The sequence below is a fragment of the Podarcis bocagei genome, assembly GCF_964188305.1.
Source record: "Podarcis bocagei genome assembly, chromosome: 4".
Classification (NCBI taxonomy): domain Eukaryota; kingdom Metazoa; phylum Chordata; class Lepidosauria; order Squamata; family Lacertidae; genus Podarcis; species Podarcis bocagei.
The window spans coordinates 28,630,146-28,647,460 of record NC_138128.1 but is presented as its reverse complement, the minus strand read 5'-3'; the positions used below and the strand labels follow the sequence as shown (position 1 = coordinate 28,647,460).

Genomic DNA, 17,315 nt, shown 5'->3' with positions numbered 1-17,315 from the left:
AAACCAAAGCCATCTCTCTTTCCAGTATCCAGATTCCATAGTGGCTAAATTGACATGTCTGAGAAGCCACAAAGCAGGACATGAAGGAAATACCAGTCTTTGGCTTACATTCTCCAGCAACTGATATGCCTCTGATACTGGAGGTAATTTAAAGATGTTGATTAGTAGCTATTGATAACCTTGTCCTTCATGGACCATAAACAGCTTTTAAACCTAAGTTGGGGGCCATCACCAAATATTATGGAAGCAAATTTCATAGTATAACACTTCTTCGGCGATCACTCGTAGCCGAGTAAGATTGTCTTCCATGAACACAGTTTTAACAGTGAGTCCCTGAGTGACTGTGGAGGCCAGTTCTGGATCCACATGTCCTCCCACTGTGGGAACATATGTTTCCGGGTGGGAGTTGATCATGGTGAGGGTTTGCCAAATGAGCCTTCCTCTTAGCACGTTTCTCCCTTTTGTCCTGAGTTCGAGCGTCTTCAAAATCCATGGCACCTTTGGTAAAGGCTGTTCTCCAATTGGAGCACTTGCAGATCAGTCTTTCCCAATTATTGGTGTTTATACACCAAAGGATGTTCACAAATTTATCTGGGCAGCCAATTTTCAGAAGGACAGTCCACAGAGCATTATGATTTACAATGTCGAAGGACTTAGTCAGGTCAATAAACACCATATACAGGGGTTTTGCTATCTGCATTTTTCATGAAACTGCCAAATGGTGAAAATCATGTCCACTGTCCCCCTAGAAGGTCAAAAACCATTTTGGGATCGAGGAAGGGTAGCCTCGAATATTGTTAGGAGACAGTTTGCTAAGATCCTTGCAAGAATTTTGCCGGCCGCAGCTCATAAAGAGATGCCTCAATAGTTTCTGCAATCAATTCTATCATCTTTTTAAAAGACACTGATAATTTTGGCATCCCTAAAGTCTGCTGGGATCTCATCTCTCTCTCTCTCTCAGATTTTTTCAATGAGCTTGTGAAGTTGTCATGTAAGTTCAATTCCGCCCCCTTTGAAGACTGTGGCATGTATACCATCAGGTCCGCTGGCTTTGTTGTTTTTAGTTTGGTTAATAGCTGTACACAACTCTCCCAGATTTGGAGATACTGCAAGCTCATCTCTAATCTGTTTTTTTGCAGAATTCATGAGAGGACCTCAGTGGCTACAGGGAAGTTGTGGTTAAGCAGATGCTGGTAGTGTTCTTTCCAGCACAGTGCAATAGCTTCTTTATCTTTCAGAAGTGTGGTACCTTACCTTGCTGGGAGTACGAGACTCCCAATGGCTTTGCTCACAAGGGTCATAGGAATGTGCAAACCCACCCACCATGACAAGGTGATGATCCAGCAAGTAAGACATTATAACTATGCACTGTGTAAATAAGTACTTCCTTTGTCAGTCCTGAATCTTCCACCACTCACTTTCATTGGAAGACCCCTAAGTTCTAATATTACAGAGAGGGAGAAAATTTATTAAGGCATAATAGTAAGTGTACTAGAATCAAGCCATCTCATAGTTGACAATTTTCCCAACCATGTCCTTTTATACTCAAGAAAACACATCGTGCATCTAATGACATAGACTCTAGTCCATGAAAATGTACAACATAATATATATGATAGTCTTTAAGGTGCCACATGACTCAGTGTAGTCAAAGGAAATAATTGTCATACACAGTGTTTAGTACTGTAGAGGGTTAGAATGTTTCACATATGTTGATCTGTTCTGGATGTAACACTGCCCCTCAATGAGGCCAAACTTAGATTCACAAAATGTTTAGGGGTATGCGTCCCCCTGTATCCCCCCATAAAAAAGCACTGGATGTAACACAAAACCACAGTGCAGTAGCTTGTTCACCTCTCTTCTGGTCCATCCACAAAGAGAACAGGAATTTCCACTTATTTCAAAATCTACCTATAGTTTTGTTATTTCATCCAAACTGTGAGTAGATCTAACTAATTTATCCTTGGCTTGGGAACTTGTAGACTTCCAGATGTTGGTGAACTACAATTCCCATCCCTGAAGGTTCATTGACCTGACTGGGACTGATGGGAAGTCCATCATCTGGAGAGCCACAAGTTGGCCACTCATAGTTTATCCAAGCAACCCAGGTTGGCCTTTTTTGCAGGGAGGTTACATTCTGGATTTCTCTTTAAGTAAACTTTCAGTGGCAACTGTAATGTAAATGTCTCGCTTGATTGGGAACAAGTTGCAGGCATTTGATAAATCTTACATGTGAACTACAATAGATTCAGGATAGATCAAAAGTATGATGATATTCCTGCATGGAAAATTTATCCATGTACAAAAGCAACCTGTGAGTCATAGATGTATGCAAACACATGGTTTATTTTTTTATGTGCATGGAATAGAAAGCTGTGATGGGTACGCTACATACACACAGCAAAAAGACATATGTTCTGTCATTCATGCAATGCCTATCTTCATTGAAATTCCATCTTTTTAAATTTTTGCAATAGAATATATTTCTGTGTAGAATTTTGTCATGTTTGAAAGCCTTCAAACTGTGAAAGCAACAAGGCTGAGATAGATCCTTTTGAGAAGAAAGAAGCTCGTTATTTTTGAGTAGAAAGATTGTTTTATTTGTTATTCACCTATTTTCTGATTGCACTTGAACGGGAAATGAAGATTAGAAACAAGTTCTTTACGCCACATTTAAGTCACTGTGGATTCTTTCCTCATCAACTCAAGGATCAATCAGAAATCATAATGTAACCTCATTTAATAAATAGAAGACAATCACATTACCTTCTGTAGCATCATGTTGCCTTGGTGTGCATTGACATTATGCCGGCTGATTTCTCTTTTGTACTGATATTCATACACTTGATTTGTTACATTGACAAGCAGAGTGGGCAAGCCTGCCTTGAGCTTCTCGCAATCATAGACGGTTCCACTTTCAAATTCAGATGGTGCTGTAGCATACCGTAAAATTAATCCCATGGTGAGACCTAACGATAAAGAGAAGAAGAAAGATGGAGAACTTTCAGCTTAAGTATCTAAATCTGAGTTACTTGTTAAGTGGGGGAAAGTAAACAAGCATTTTTATTGTGGGCAAATGCTCTGATTAGAAACATCATATTTAATTTAGATGAGGAGCAGACAGCTTGAAGCCCTAGGGTATGCCCTCTACCAAAATCCAAAAACCCCTTACAAGTGATCAGATTGGACCTCTGGCAAGAGTGATCTCTCCCTTCCCCTTCATCCAATTGTGTGTGTGGAGAGAGAGGGAGGGAGGGAGAGAAAGAGAGAGAGGAAGAGAGGAGTGGCCCTGCCCACTTTTGGTTCTGATGCCTCCCACTATTGACAGATGAGGAGGATTGTGTCCACTACAGGTGAACTTTTCCAGCAACAGAAGAAGCAATAGAGGGCACACTTTCCTGTTCACATTCTTCAGATAGGGATGGGTGTGTGTGTGATTCAAGTCAGTTCACATTTGAAGGCAATCTGAAATGTAATTTGCATGTTTCCAAACAACACCAAACACTTCTCCAAATTTTCCAGTGCATTTCTCCAGCCAAGTAATGTGCACAAAAAGGCATATGCTAGAGGAAGTGTGCAAAGGAATGCATAATAGGGAAATGCATTCTATTAGAGAAAAGTGATTTGCAAAATCACCGTATTTTTCGCTCTATAGGACGCACCCGACCATAGGACGCACCATGTTTTAGAGGGGTAGAACAAGTAAAAAAATTTTCCCCCTCTCTGCGCAGCGCCCCTTCAGTGAAGCAGCAGGAGAAACAGAGCCCCTTCCATTTCTCCTCCCGCTTAGCTGAAGGGGCATTGCGCCTTAGCTGAAGGGGCACCTACCCTTCAGCGAAAGGAACCCGAAGCCTCCAGTGCGCAGCGGGAACTCCTGCTGCACTCTGGAGGCTTCAGGCGGCTATCTTTGAAGCCTGGAGAGCGAGAGGGGTCAGTGCGTACCGACCCCTTTCACTCTCCAGGCTTCAGTGAAGGCAACCCAAAGCCTCCGGAGCACGACTGGAGCACTCCCACTGCGCTTCGGGGGCTTCACATTGCTATCGCTGAAGCCAAGGAGCCTGCATTCGCTCCATAAGATGCGCACACATTTCCCCTTAATTTTTGGAGGGGAAAATGTGCGTCTTATAGAGCGAAAAATACAGTATGTAGAGAAATTTTCTGGTGAATATTCATGGGGACTTTAAACAAAACTGACGTGGAAATGTGGAGAACTGAGTTTAAGGTAGGAAAAATGAGAAACTCAGAGAAACCAGATTTGATATACTTGTACTCACCCATCGCTATCTGAAACACTACCTTTACTCTTATATAGGTATGGCATTGTAAGGTTTGAGACAAGCAAGGCCAGACCAGAGCCAATAGCTCAAAGAGAAAGGTAGCTTTTATTAGGATAGACTCTTGCTTCATCTAGACCAGGATAGCTTGGTCTGATCAGCAGCAGCTTACCAGAATCTGTAACAGGGCACTTTCTTTCCTCCTCTCCCTCTGAATCTCTGCTCTCCAAGAGATCTTTGGAGGGATATAATACACCTATTAAAGACTGAACAGAAGCACTCCTCATTGGGGCTTTGTAATTACTGCTGCATCTGAATGAAGGCTGCAATTTTCCCAGGTTGTACTTTATTTCTGCATTTACAAGCCCGTCAGTTGTCAAGTGAAAAAGAACCATGCATACATAAATGCTTCTAAAGTGCTCATAGTACTGTGTGGATATGCAGTCTTACCTAAAAATGAAACCAAACATTTACAGGAAATCATATGCAAGCCTTACTGCTATCACACTGCTGCCTTTTCTTTGGGGGTTAAGGCAGTTCCCTCATCACAGCTGCAACACTTTTTGGCTACTCTCTCCACTGTTCTCTGTGGCCACATCTCCCCAATCCCATGTCAGGAAGAGATTATAGCATAACCAGAATTTCTGGCAAGAATTGCAAATCGATGTAGTTGGAACCTGAAACTGTAATAATGATGATTTAATAAAAGAATGGAATGGGAAAAGATTGGCAAAGACACAGAGAACATATGCCTGCTTAGCCATTTCATGATGTAGCGAGCATCCTCTATGTGGGGTGTGATGGATTTGGGGTTCTGTGCTGTGACACTAGACACCACCCCTCTCTGCTCTACTAGCAGATATCAGTAGGGCCCAGCATGATGGAAGGATCAGTTTGTTTCCAATCCATGTGCCTTTCATGTGTTCATTCATATCTATTTCATCCTGCTTTTGTATTGCTCTATGGAATTTTGAAAAAGAAATCCATGTGGAAATTTATATTGTATCTTATTCCTTATCTTATCACAAAATATTGCTTAAATTCATATTTTATCTCTGTGCACGTATTTCCAAGTGTAGTACATCTTAACACAGGGGTCGGCAAGGTTTACCTCACCTAGGCCGGTTCACTCCCATGGAGACTGTGTCTGAACAGACGCGATTTTCAGTGCCGCGAAAGCAAGTCCCTGCTCCATGCTGTGCTGGTTTAGAGTAGTACGCGGGGATTCACCAAGAAAGTGGCTGGGTTTGGGGGGCAGCTCAGGGGCTGTTTAAATGATCCCCCATGGGCTGCTTGTGACCCATGAGTTGCAGGTTGCCGACCCCTGCCTTAACGTTTTGATTTTGCCTTCTTCAATTATAGCTGGAAGCTATGGTTGGCTAGAGGGGACGTGGGTGGCGCTGTGGGTTAAACCGCAGAGGCTAGAACTTGCCGATCAGAAGGTTGGCGGTTCGAATTCCTGCGACGGGGTGAGCTTCCGTTGCTCGGTCCCTGCTCCTGCCAACCTAGCAGTTCGAAAGCACGTCAAAGTGCAAGTAGATAAATAGGTACTGCTCGGCGGGAAGGTAAACAGTGTTTCCGTGCGCTGCTCTGGTTCGCCAGAAGCGGTTTAGTCATGCTGGCCACATGACCCGGAAGCTGTACGCCGGCTCCCTCGGCCAATAAAGCGAAATGAGCACCACAACCCCAGAGTCGGCCATGGCTGGACCTAATGGTCAGGGGTCCCCTTTACCTTTACCTATGGTTGGCCTGAACTTGCTTCTGCTTTCTGGAGGCTTACATTGCCATCAGATCCAGTTATAATCCTGTTTGGACTTCCTGCTTCATGATATACCTCATAAAGGGCATTTGTACATACATTCAAAGACAGTTAATTCAGTGAAAGACAAAGCTACCTTCTGTGTAAAAAGAATTGAAAATGACACAGCTTTTGGGGGGCTACCTCCTGGCTTTTGAACTCTTTGCAGAAACATTATTGGGAGCTTTTCACGTCTCTCTTCCTTCCTCCACCACAGAAAACACAGGAAACTTGCATCTGGACAGTTCACATCACAAGAGTCATTATTCGGTCTGTTAAAAACATTTCAGATGAATCAGCAACAAAGTGTTTGTTAACACTCCCACCCTCCTCTCAGGTTTTGCAATAGGCCAAGTCTACTGAAAATCTCTGCAATGTGAACTCATGAAAAACGCTGAGAATCAGTTTTCAATTGTTAAAGAAGCTGTGTTCTTAGCATCATGAAAGTAAAATAAAAAGCTGGGAAACAGGAGCCCTTAAAATGCAACGTTGAAGTAAATTAGCCTTTAAAAACCTACTTACATAAATGTCTGATAAAGGCTTGGTTGCCTCAATCATTGCAGAAGATTGGGGAAATCACTATAACAGAGCCAGTTTAACTGGCAGCTTAAAAGTAGCATAATTACTTTTGTGTTCCAGCAGGGAATCATATCATAAATGGCCTCTGCTGTGGAGCAGATAATATTCACTAACAGTAGGCTTCACATTTTAGTGAGCTTTGCAAATTATATAAAACAGGTGGCCTACACATCCCTTAAGGGAATCTATTAGAACATGTACAAGTTTTCTCACTTGCGTTATATTTACTGCCATCTACCATGTCTGGAACAGCAGTTTTTGGGTGGGCACTTATATGCATCCCTGTTAATTTGGAAATGAATACCATAATTTTAATAGAAATACAATCCATCTCACCATTGTGAAGACTGTGTCCAGGTGAGCTGTGGACACCAGGCATCACCAACATGGCAGTTTCCCGAAGTCATGGAATACAACTGCCATCCAAACAAGACCATGGAGGATGAAAGCTGTAAGGCACATGTTGGCTACTTCTGCAAGATACTGCCATATTATGCAATCACATCTATTGTAGTTCCTTCCTGGGAGCACACAGTGCTCTGCAGTTGTGGTGAGAGTGGGACACACCTATTCCAATTGGATCTTAAATGCTTTTGATCATTTACTAGCACTGAAAGTGGTCTGCAGCAGAGACAATAGATGAGAGATGAGTAAGCCTAGCAGATGTTCTTAATCAATATTGTCAGGTCACTAATGGAGCTCTTGACCTTTTGCAGCACTCCGAGGAGCAAACAGAGATACAATTAATGTCTGAGGATTCAAAAATTAACAAAAGCCTCCAATGAGAGTCTATTAGAGCCCATTGCAGCAGCACTGTTTCCCCACTCTGCATATTATAGGACCAACTAAAGCAAGTTCAAAGAACATCACAGCCTGACACCTCCTCCCCCACCCACCCCCAAAATTGTTTGAGGTTAGCAATGCCATCAGCTTTGGTTGCAAATGTCCAAGTCCCCATACAGCAAAACAAGGAGATCCCCCAAAATGGAGTAGGACTGGCAAACCGCATTTTGAAACAAGTGTTGTAATACACATTACCATCTAAAGAGGGCACCACTGATCAGGGTGGCTAAACTTCAGGCTCTTAAGCCGCAATATTTAAGCATGCTTACATGGAAGGGCTTTTCAAGTCAAAGACACCGTGGGCCAATCTTAGGAAAATTCATGTTGCACAATCCTACTGAGTCTGTATACTGACTGCAGACTGCAAGTGGAAGATCACATGTTTGAATGCTCTCTACCAAAAGAAAAGAAGAACTGAGAAGCCCTTCCTGCATGTTGAAATCTGATCTCTTTAGGAAGTGCAATCTATGATGTAAGCGCCACCAAGGACAAGATTCTGTATCCCTCTAGTTTCTCCTGAATGAAAAACTGGGACAAAGCAGAACTTCCCCCATGGATCTAAGAAGACCTTATGAGAGGAGCGTTCCCTTCAATATGTAAGGCACAGGCCATATCCTGGCCAACATTTCCTGCAGTGCCCTCCTGTAGAGAGATCACACTTTAAAACAAATAGTCAGCAAAATTAAAAGAATGTTCTTTGTGATGAGACTGCTTGGTTAATGTATAATCTAGTTGCAAGAGATGCTGAAGCACCCCAAATATCTTGTTTGTAAACTGATTTTTTTTGCATTTTCTATTAAGCCACAGTTCTACAACTAAATGCAGAGATATCCTTAAGCAATTATTGCCCACTGAAGGCACAAAGTGCTGGATGTGCCTTCATCTTTTCTGCATTGTCGTAGAATGGGAGCTGAAAGAAAAAATCCTAGGCCAGCAATAAGCAGTAGTGGCAAAGCTGTACTGTGAAGATGATCCATTCTCTTGTGAACGTCAGATCAGATCAAAGGCCTATCTAGTCCAACATGCTGTTTCCCCCAATAGTGAACCAGATGCCTATGGAAAGCTGAGAAGCTGGAGATAAGGGCAATAATCATCTCCCACTAGCGATCTCCAGCAACCAGTGTCCAGAAGTATGCTGCCTCTGACCTTGGAGGTATCATATAAATACCATGAATAGTCTTATCCTCTGTGCATTTGTTACATGTGCTACACACGCCCACCCCTTCAGTGCTTTTTAGTTTTTTAAAAATAAAATGCCAGTACTTATTTTTTTTAATAAAAGTGCTGTGGATGCCAGCACAAAATGGCTGCCATAGACAGGATCAGTCACTGTGAATCACACTGATAGCAAATTCAGTTTCTTGAAGACTAATCAGCATGTAGCCAAAGGGAGAGCTTTTAGGGTCTTGGGGAAACCCTAAGGTTTGCAGAAGTGCAAAAAATTGCAGAAGGGAGGGGGGAAACTGGGGGTGGGGGAGAACCACAAAAACAGCCTGATGTGGACTGAGCAGAGCATGCTCACTGTTGCAGGTGGAGAACTGTAAAACCAGGAGATCAGGGACATGGATTGGGTTCTCCTGGTACAGGGTTATCCTGAGCAGAAACACTCCCCACATTGCAATGTTTTGTTGCAGGTTCCACTAAAATCTCCCTCAATGAAATTGAGAAGAATGAACAGAGACACCGAAATCTCATGAAAACTGGGACAATGCTGGAGTCGGAGTTGAGGTGCCCTGGCATCTGACATTACCTTTGTAGTTCAGGATGAAGATGAAGCAGTACAAAGTTGACAATTGCCATGTGTAGCATGAAAGCATTCTTACATTGTATTGCCACCAGGATGAAAGCATGGGAAGATAGCACCAGAGTGACTTGACTACCTCTTTTTTATTATTGCAGTGGTACCTTGGTTTATGAACTTAATCCATTCCAGAAGTCCGTCCTTAAACCAAAGCGTTCTTAAACCAAGGTGTGCTTTCCCATAGCAGCGGGGGACTCCATTTACAAATGGAACACACTCAATAGGAAGCAGAACATGCTCTTATTCCAAGGCAAAGTTCACAAACCAAAACACCTACTTCTGGGTTTGCAGCGTTCTTAATCCAAGTTGTTCATAAACTAAGCTGTTCTTAAACCAAGGTACCACTGTATAGTCAGAAGCCTGAATGTAAAAGCAGATTCCAGATTAGGAGAAGCAGGAACAGTTTTTGCCAGGTTGTTCACATACTGTATTCATTCATAATGCTGTATTGAAACTTGTTTTATTTTGGGTTAGGGAAGAAAGAATAACTGGTCTTTTTTCAGGGGAGGGGGAGTTTTTAAAAAATCCATGCTGCATCTTGGGTAAGTTTGTAGCTTTTATATCAATTCTGAATGTTGGAGGACAGGAATAAAGTTAAGTCTGTAAAAGGTAAAAAGCAAAGGACCCCTGGATGGTTAAGTCCAGTTATAGGGGTGTGGCGCTCATCTCACTTTTCAGGCCAAGGGAACTGTCATTTGTCCACAGACAGCTTTCTGGGTCATGTGGCCAGCAGGACTAAACCTCTTCTGGCGCAACGGGACACCATGATGAGTGCCAGGGCACAGTAGCTGTTTATCTATTTGCACTGATATGCTTTTGAACTGCCAGGTTGTTAGAAGCTAGGACAGAGCAACGGAAGTTCGCCCAGTTGCACAGATTCGAACTCCTGACCTTCCGATTAGCAAGCTCAAGAGGCTCAGTGGTTTAGACCACAGTGTCACCCACGTCCCGCAGTTAAGTCTGTAGATTGCAGCCTTTCTACAAAAAGAGAACTGCTCAGTGAAAAAACTTCTCATCAGCCACTGAGTTAGACGAGGAAATGTTTGGCTATATACCCAAAAGAAGAGTGCTTAGAAAACCTTTTCGAAGACTTAGGACTGAATGGGATGGGTTGGGTATAAATAACAAATAATTATTATTTGAAAAAGACCGAACAGTTGAAATGGATCTATAACCGTTTGTTCCTTGATATTATTGTTCATTGTCCTATTTTTAACACACCAGTGTGTGGCAGCTGTGAAAAAGGCAAATTTCATGCTAGGGAACATTAGGAAAAGAACTGAAAATAGAACTGCTGATATCATAGTGCCGTTATACAAATTGACCACATTTGGAGTACTTTGCGCAATCCTGGTCAGCTTGCCTCAAAAATGATATTGTGGAATTGGAAAAGGTTCAGAAAGGGGCAACCAGAATGATCAAGAGAATGGAATAACTCCTCTGTAAAGAAAGCTTGCAGCATTTGGAAGTCCTTAAGTTTAGAGAAAAGGCAAGTTGGAAGTGACATGATAGAATACATGCATTGCATGCAGAGAGGGAATAGAAAAAGGTTCTCCCTGCTCTGTCATCACACTGTAACTCCTGGACATCTAACAAAGCTGAATGTTGGAAGATTCTGGACAGATCAAACAAGAGCTTCTTCACACAGTCCACAATTAAACTATGGAACTATAGTAGGCAGTGATGCCTACCGATTTGGATGGCTTTAAAAGAGGATTGGATAAATTCATGGTGGGTAAAGCTATCAGCTTGTATATTTCCATCGAGGAGATTCACTGTTCTTTCACATGTGTTACTGACATTGAGAAAACACCTGCAGCCCAGACCCAGCTGAACTGGATTAAACCCTGAGATAACACAAGGCCTCTGCAACACTTTACCCTGGTATTTTCTGAGCTTTATGGCAGAGGGTCTAATCTATTCTAAGTTATCCAGAAGGTCTGACTTAGAATAATTGAGAAATAAATTCTGCGAATGGTGGAGGGGGAGAGGGATTGGTTTTGCCTTGCAGTCATTTCTGAACAGCAGATATTTTAACTCTACTATCCTATTTCCAAAGAGAAAGATAAGTTACTGCCCAACTACTACATGGGAGTGAATGATCCGCAGATGCATTTCTCTGACTTGACTTTGACCGAGTGCAAGCATTCCACTTTGAAGCAAAGAGCTGAACTCCTTTTTCATGCTCGCTTTAGTGGTTGATGAGTTACAGACGTGAACTTTGAAAGGCTGCATCCTTTCCTTCCTGTTTCAAACTTCTGCATGCACTTAAGTCACACACATATTGTTATACACGATGAGAAGCTGTGTATGAGTCTGTTATGCACATATCCAGTTTGCAATCAATGACATTTATTTGCGTCCATGTGGTTGAGGCAGCAGCTTCATCTTACGTTCTCATATTACATAGTGAGATGCTAGAGTGTGGCAGAATATGATTTGATAGACATAGAATTAGGAAGCTGTGAACTAAGCTTAGAAGTGCCTACGGGGAGATTCAGATAACCATATCTTTAATAGGATTGATGCAACTGTCACATGTTGCCTGAAATTTCCAGCTATCATGTGTAGCCTTTTTTCAACAACTACAAGAAGCACCAATCAATGGAACTTCACACGTGATCACCACGTTGTACCGTGTTTGTGTGTACAGTCATACTTTGTGTTGCGTTCCGCTCTTGTTATGGACTTTCAGCTTACGAACACAGCAAACCCAGAAGTGTTTACTTTGTGATGTTAACATATGAGAGTGCTGGAGGTGAAATAGTTAAACAGGTTACCCAATCAGAACCCAGGGGGTGGAGTCAAAGGGACTATAAAACCAGCTCTGGGAGGGGCAAAAGGGGGAGTTCATTGGGAGTTGGGTGGTTGGTTGGAGTGGGAGTGAATTGGGATAGAGTCTGTGGGTAGGTTGAGTTAGTGCAGCGAAATAAACTGAGTCAGGAACATTTAGGAGCTAGGAAGACAAGTAAATCTGAGAGGTGGTTTAGTGAGTGTGAGCAGGTAGCGGAAGTTATAGGTCTGGATAGGCAGCCCATGATTGTAATTGACTGAGACCGTTTATGAAACCACACGCTTGTTAAACTGCAATAAATAAACAGAAGTTTATATTCCAATTTAACCCTGACTGGACTCAGTAATTTACCAGGTAGGGCCTGGGTGGTGGCAGCAAGAAATAAAGTGGTGGCAGAGGGATCAATAGATAGTGAAATGTCCGGCGACCCTGTGTGATCGCCACAACTTCCGGGTTCGCCGCCCGCGCATGCACAAAAGCAATCTGTGTGCTTCACGCATGCGCAGAAGCAATCTGTGCACTTCATGCACGCGCAGAAGCGCTCACTTGCACCACACACATGTGCAGAAGAGGCGCTCTAGTTGCAGAAATGGATTAAGTCTGCAACTAGAGGTACCACTGTATACTGGATCCAGAAGATGCTCCAGCATTGTTGCAAGGTGAGCAGCTTGTTTGCTCCAGAGATGAGACTCAGCTCCACATTCAGCACTGCTACAGCAACTGCCAATGGCTCTGAAGCATGCATATTCTCTTTAGGATATCATATGACTCAGCACTGTTGTGCCAATGGCTTCTGAGATGCAAAAGGAAGTGAGGAAGTTGGTGGTTTCTTGTGTGGCACTCAAAAGGGATTTCAGTCCAGCTTATTCACCAGCACCAGTGTAAGGCTATACCGGTAAGAAGAAGCACATGGGTGTTAGAGGCTTAAATGTTCAAGTGAGGCAGAGCAGTATCAGAGCTTTATCCCATTGCTTGCCTATGTTAGGATAATGCTTTAGCTGCAGTTGCCACCGCACAAATAGTACTGATGACAGACAGCATAGGTTTGGGCTATAAGTACCATTTTTGTATCATGCAAAATTCAGATTCAGGCACCCGATTCATCCAAGCATGGTGCTATGATTTCGAAGTGTATTCTGTGTTTGCATTTATAGCCTTTGGGGGATCCATTGCAGCAGCAATCCATAGTGCAGGCAAAGTGCAAAGGGACTGAGATGATAAATTCTCTCTTGTGTAAAAAGAAAAATAGGGCAGCGTTAATGGCTGCTGACAATGGGGAAATTACCCAATAGGGTTCATGAATATTTCAGAGAGGCTGCAAAACATGGATGCAACCCATAGCCACTCTAAATAGGTCATAGTTTAAAAAGGGAAAAAAAGAAAATGAACAAACATCCCCAAGTAATGCTTCACGAGAGTGCAAATTCAACAATCCCATCAGTTAACCAATAGCCTTTTTGTTCAAAAATCACAAACATAAAAGTGCCAAACATAAAATGTATGATGCATTTTATTAAAATTGGCATTACAGTGGTACCTCAGTTTAAGAACAGTCCAGTTTAAGAATGATTTGGTTTATGAACTCCCCAAAACCAGAAATAGTGTTCCAGTTTGAGAACTTTACCTCAGCCTCAGAACGGAATCAGAATGGTGGAAGGGCACCTGCGGTGGGAGGCCTCATTAGGGAAAGCATGCCTCTGTTTAAGAACAGTTTCTGTTTAAGAACGGACTTCCGGAATGGATTATGTTCATAAACAGAGGTACCAGAATCAGAATAAAAGGAAGAGAATAAGATGTATCAATAGCAGCTTTTGAATTGTAAACACACAGGCATTTGACATCAGACTTTGATGCAAGCCACTTACTCCAGAACAATTCTGAACTTTTCACAGAGGTTATGCCAGGATGCATTATATTGTGGACTTTAGCCTTGGGCAATGATCTTGCCGTGCTCCCCTACCACCCATTTATAGAAAGCAGAGTACAGGCTGGCTGCTGCAAGACTCCTCTTTCTTTCCTGACACACCACCACTGTGTATCCGGTGCGCTGCTGTGCTATCAGACCATGTACTTCCTGCAAACATATGCCGGGAGTCTAGAGAAAATGTAGGCTGTTGAAAGGTGACTTGCAGAACTCTGCTGGATGGATGCACGTGACCTGGCTGCACAGCAGACCAATAATCAAGTGCACAACAGGTGAGAAAGGGGTACAGTGAGAAAGAAGAGATTATGCCCAAATCCTATGGCAGCCACCATGTGCACTCCTCTCTCAGTTTATGGAAGCATGGCAGTTTATGCAGCATGACAGGCAAAACATAAAATAAAGCATCATGCTTCTCTCTTATTATCCTACCAGTTAGCTCTAAATTTCATTGTTCAGTAAATTCAACAACGTTACCAAAAGCCATCGCTCAGTCTCTACCATTCACCAATCTGAAACAGCTGCAAGTACATATATACCCAGCTTTCAACAATTTCCCTTTCTATCCCCTGAACTTATTTTGCAACTTCAGTCAGGAAATGAACTATGTAGGTCAAACCTGCCACAGGAGCGGAAAGCATTTTTATTTTATTTTATTAAGGTTCAAAATGAATTTGTTTCCTTGACAATTTTATAGGGATGGTAACTACAACATGGGGGTTCTTGAATGGACTTTTCACACACTCGTAGGCTGCATTCAGATGTGGGGTTTTTATTGTATCAGTTTTACTGGCTCTGATGCTATTGCTTCTGTCCTGTTTCCCAGCATTCCTTTTACATTGCAGTACCTGTTGCATTACAGAACTGTGGCTTCTTTATTGATATATTGCCATGTCATGCTAAATTTTAAGTGGTGGGGATATCACCCCAAATGTCATCACATGAAATTGCAATGCAAAACACCCACAATTTTCCAAGTTAACCAAGTTCCTAATAGGGTTTTCTTCTTCTAGAAACAACACAGAAATGAGTGCTAAACTTTCACTGGATTTCCAGAAGTGGCTTTCACATCATGTGACAGATCACGTAAAATGTGGAAGTGATCAGGCAAGGAAAAGTCAGGAAAACTGAATAATGTGATGTCTGAAGGTAATCATAGTCACTAATTATCCTTTTGACTCCATGTTAACACATAGTTTGTTATAAAAGTGTCAGGTATACATTTCAGTCCTTTTTCCTTTGCCCAGACTGCAGTTTTACTCAGTTCTGTAGGCTTGCTTGTTGATGTTTTTTTACTTAATGCTGATAGTACTTAAAGCTGAATGGATGATGATTATTTCTTCAGTGTTATCTCTGGCTTTACAGGAGCAAAGTGAAGGGTTAATGCATTCACTGAGCCAGTGTTTTTAAAGGCAGGCAAACTTTTAATGCATCCTGGCAGGGCTCTGAATTCCTAATGCATGAACGCTGATGCTGTTATTAAAACTGCAGAGTTCCTATAGAGTGCAATTATTATGTTTGCTCTGTAAACTATGGGATTCTTGTCTGTTTCAGTAGGGTTATAGCAAGGCCAACCGTGTGTGAGCAAGATGTTGCTATTTGGAAAAGATTGTGTCTGCACCCGGCGAAAGTAAAACTTCACATAACACACACAAAAAGTCCCCTTCCTATCACAGGGTGATATATAGCACATTCATTACCTAGCATGTGGTTTCCTAACTGTGGAGCTCACAGAAAGTCCTTCTTACACATATGGCTCGCATATGAAACTCAAGAAAACCCACATAAAGTAGAATGTAAACTACAAGATTCAAGATGGGGTAAAAACTCCTGAGGACAGCTTTTAGAATGTCTCATTTTTCTCAACCTATTAAAATGAAAAAGAGAAAAAGAGCCCTGGAAAAACAACAACCGAGAGCTAAGCTTGCTGAAACTACATCCAACAGAGGGGCTGGACCCAGGAGGATTCTCCCAGGTTCTCTAATAAAGACTCAACTGTGCTCCCATCTGGCATATTGGTAGTGAGATTTCACCCAAGTCTATTCAGCATAGTCCTATGAAAAATAATCTCTTTAAACCGGTCCAGCACTTGCAGGAAACAAACAAATGTTTTGGAGATGTGATATGCTCAATGAAGCCTGTTTTGCTGACAATGTGCTCATGACATTTACTTCCTTGACAAGTGATCCTCGAGCTATTCCATATGAGAGAGAGAGAGAGAGAGAGAGAGAGAGAGAGAGAAAGGAAAAGAGAGAAAGGAGAGTGGATTGCATTTGTTATTTTATGGCACAGTTCAGTGGGCTTGTGACTTTTAAATTAATGCATCTCCTCATTTAGGGTTTTCAAAGCACTTTGAGCTCAAGTGTCTAATTACGCACATTATGCAACAAGTTTAAAAAAACGGCAAGGCACAACTTTTGACTCACCGTAAACCATGGCGCCTCCCGTTTCATGCAAAAAGCGGAATCGGTGGTTTTTAAACAGCCAAATGGTGAGTATCGTAAGGATGAGCAAGAAGTTAAAGACCAGCAGCTCCAAAGCACCCTGGTGATAAAAGTGGTCCTCATCTTTCACTGACCCTAATTTCCTTGGATTCTCCATTTCATCGCTATTTGCTTTCAATACTCTACAATCACCCCGCAGAATTAGCTGGAAAATGCCATGCTAAAGAAAACTTGAGACGTTAAATCCTGAATGGCTGCTTTGGTAAAAGAAAGCCTAGACAGCACTGAAATTCGCAACAAACACATCTGCTTTATTTGCAGCCTCTCAGCAAACTGCCACAGCATCTGAATTCAGCTGGATTCTGGTTACAACTTCCTGTTTCCCTCTTAAAGCTGTCCTGTCTCATTTTTTATCTTGAGGTTGCATCACTGTAGTGTCTTTTACTGGGGTGTGTCTTGATGGCTTTCTCATCTGCAAATGATTTTTTGTTGTTAAAAAAAAAAGAGGGAGAAAGGGTTTACACATTAAGAAGGTAGCAAAGTTTAAACAAGTGCCATCATTAATTGTAAGGGTGCTCTATGTTTTAATGATTGCTGCTCTATGTTTTAATGATTTATTATCTTTGCTTATTTTGTTTTGTTCATGAATTACTTCTCTGGGTACATCCCAAAGCAATTCAGAATAGAAGGTTCATAAAAAAAAATTCTCTATAAAATCAATTTCAAATCAATTACAGATACAGAGTAGAATAAGAATCTCCATTTTAAAAACCTGTTGAAAAAGGAAGGTTGTTAAAAAGGAACTAAAAAGACAACAGAGATGCCACTCGCATGTCAAAGCCCCAAGCCACCCCCATGAGA

At 42.0% G+C, this 17,315-nt stretch overlaps 1 protein-coding gene across 1 annotated transcript in view; it reads right to left on the bottom strand.

Annotated features, from left to right (window-relative positions):
• The window catches only part of SLC9A9 (solute carrier family 9 member A9), a 277,743-nt gene extending 260,817 nt beyond the window's left edge, over positions 1 to 16,926 (bottom strand). Inside the window, exons 1-2 of the mRNA XM_081190736.1 lie at positions 16,437 to 16,926; positions 2,767 to 2,969 (exon numbers count right to left, since the gene is read on the bottom strand). Coding sequence (XP_081046862.1) covers positions 2,767 to 2,969; positions 16,437 to 16,611 — 378 coding nt within the window. The 5' untranslated portion in view covers positions 16,612 to 16,926. The remainder of the gene's footprint in view (positions 1 to 2,766; positions 2,970 to 16,436) is intronic.
• Between the last annotated feature and the right edge of the window lie 389 nt (positions 16,927 to 17,315).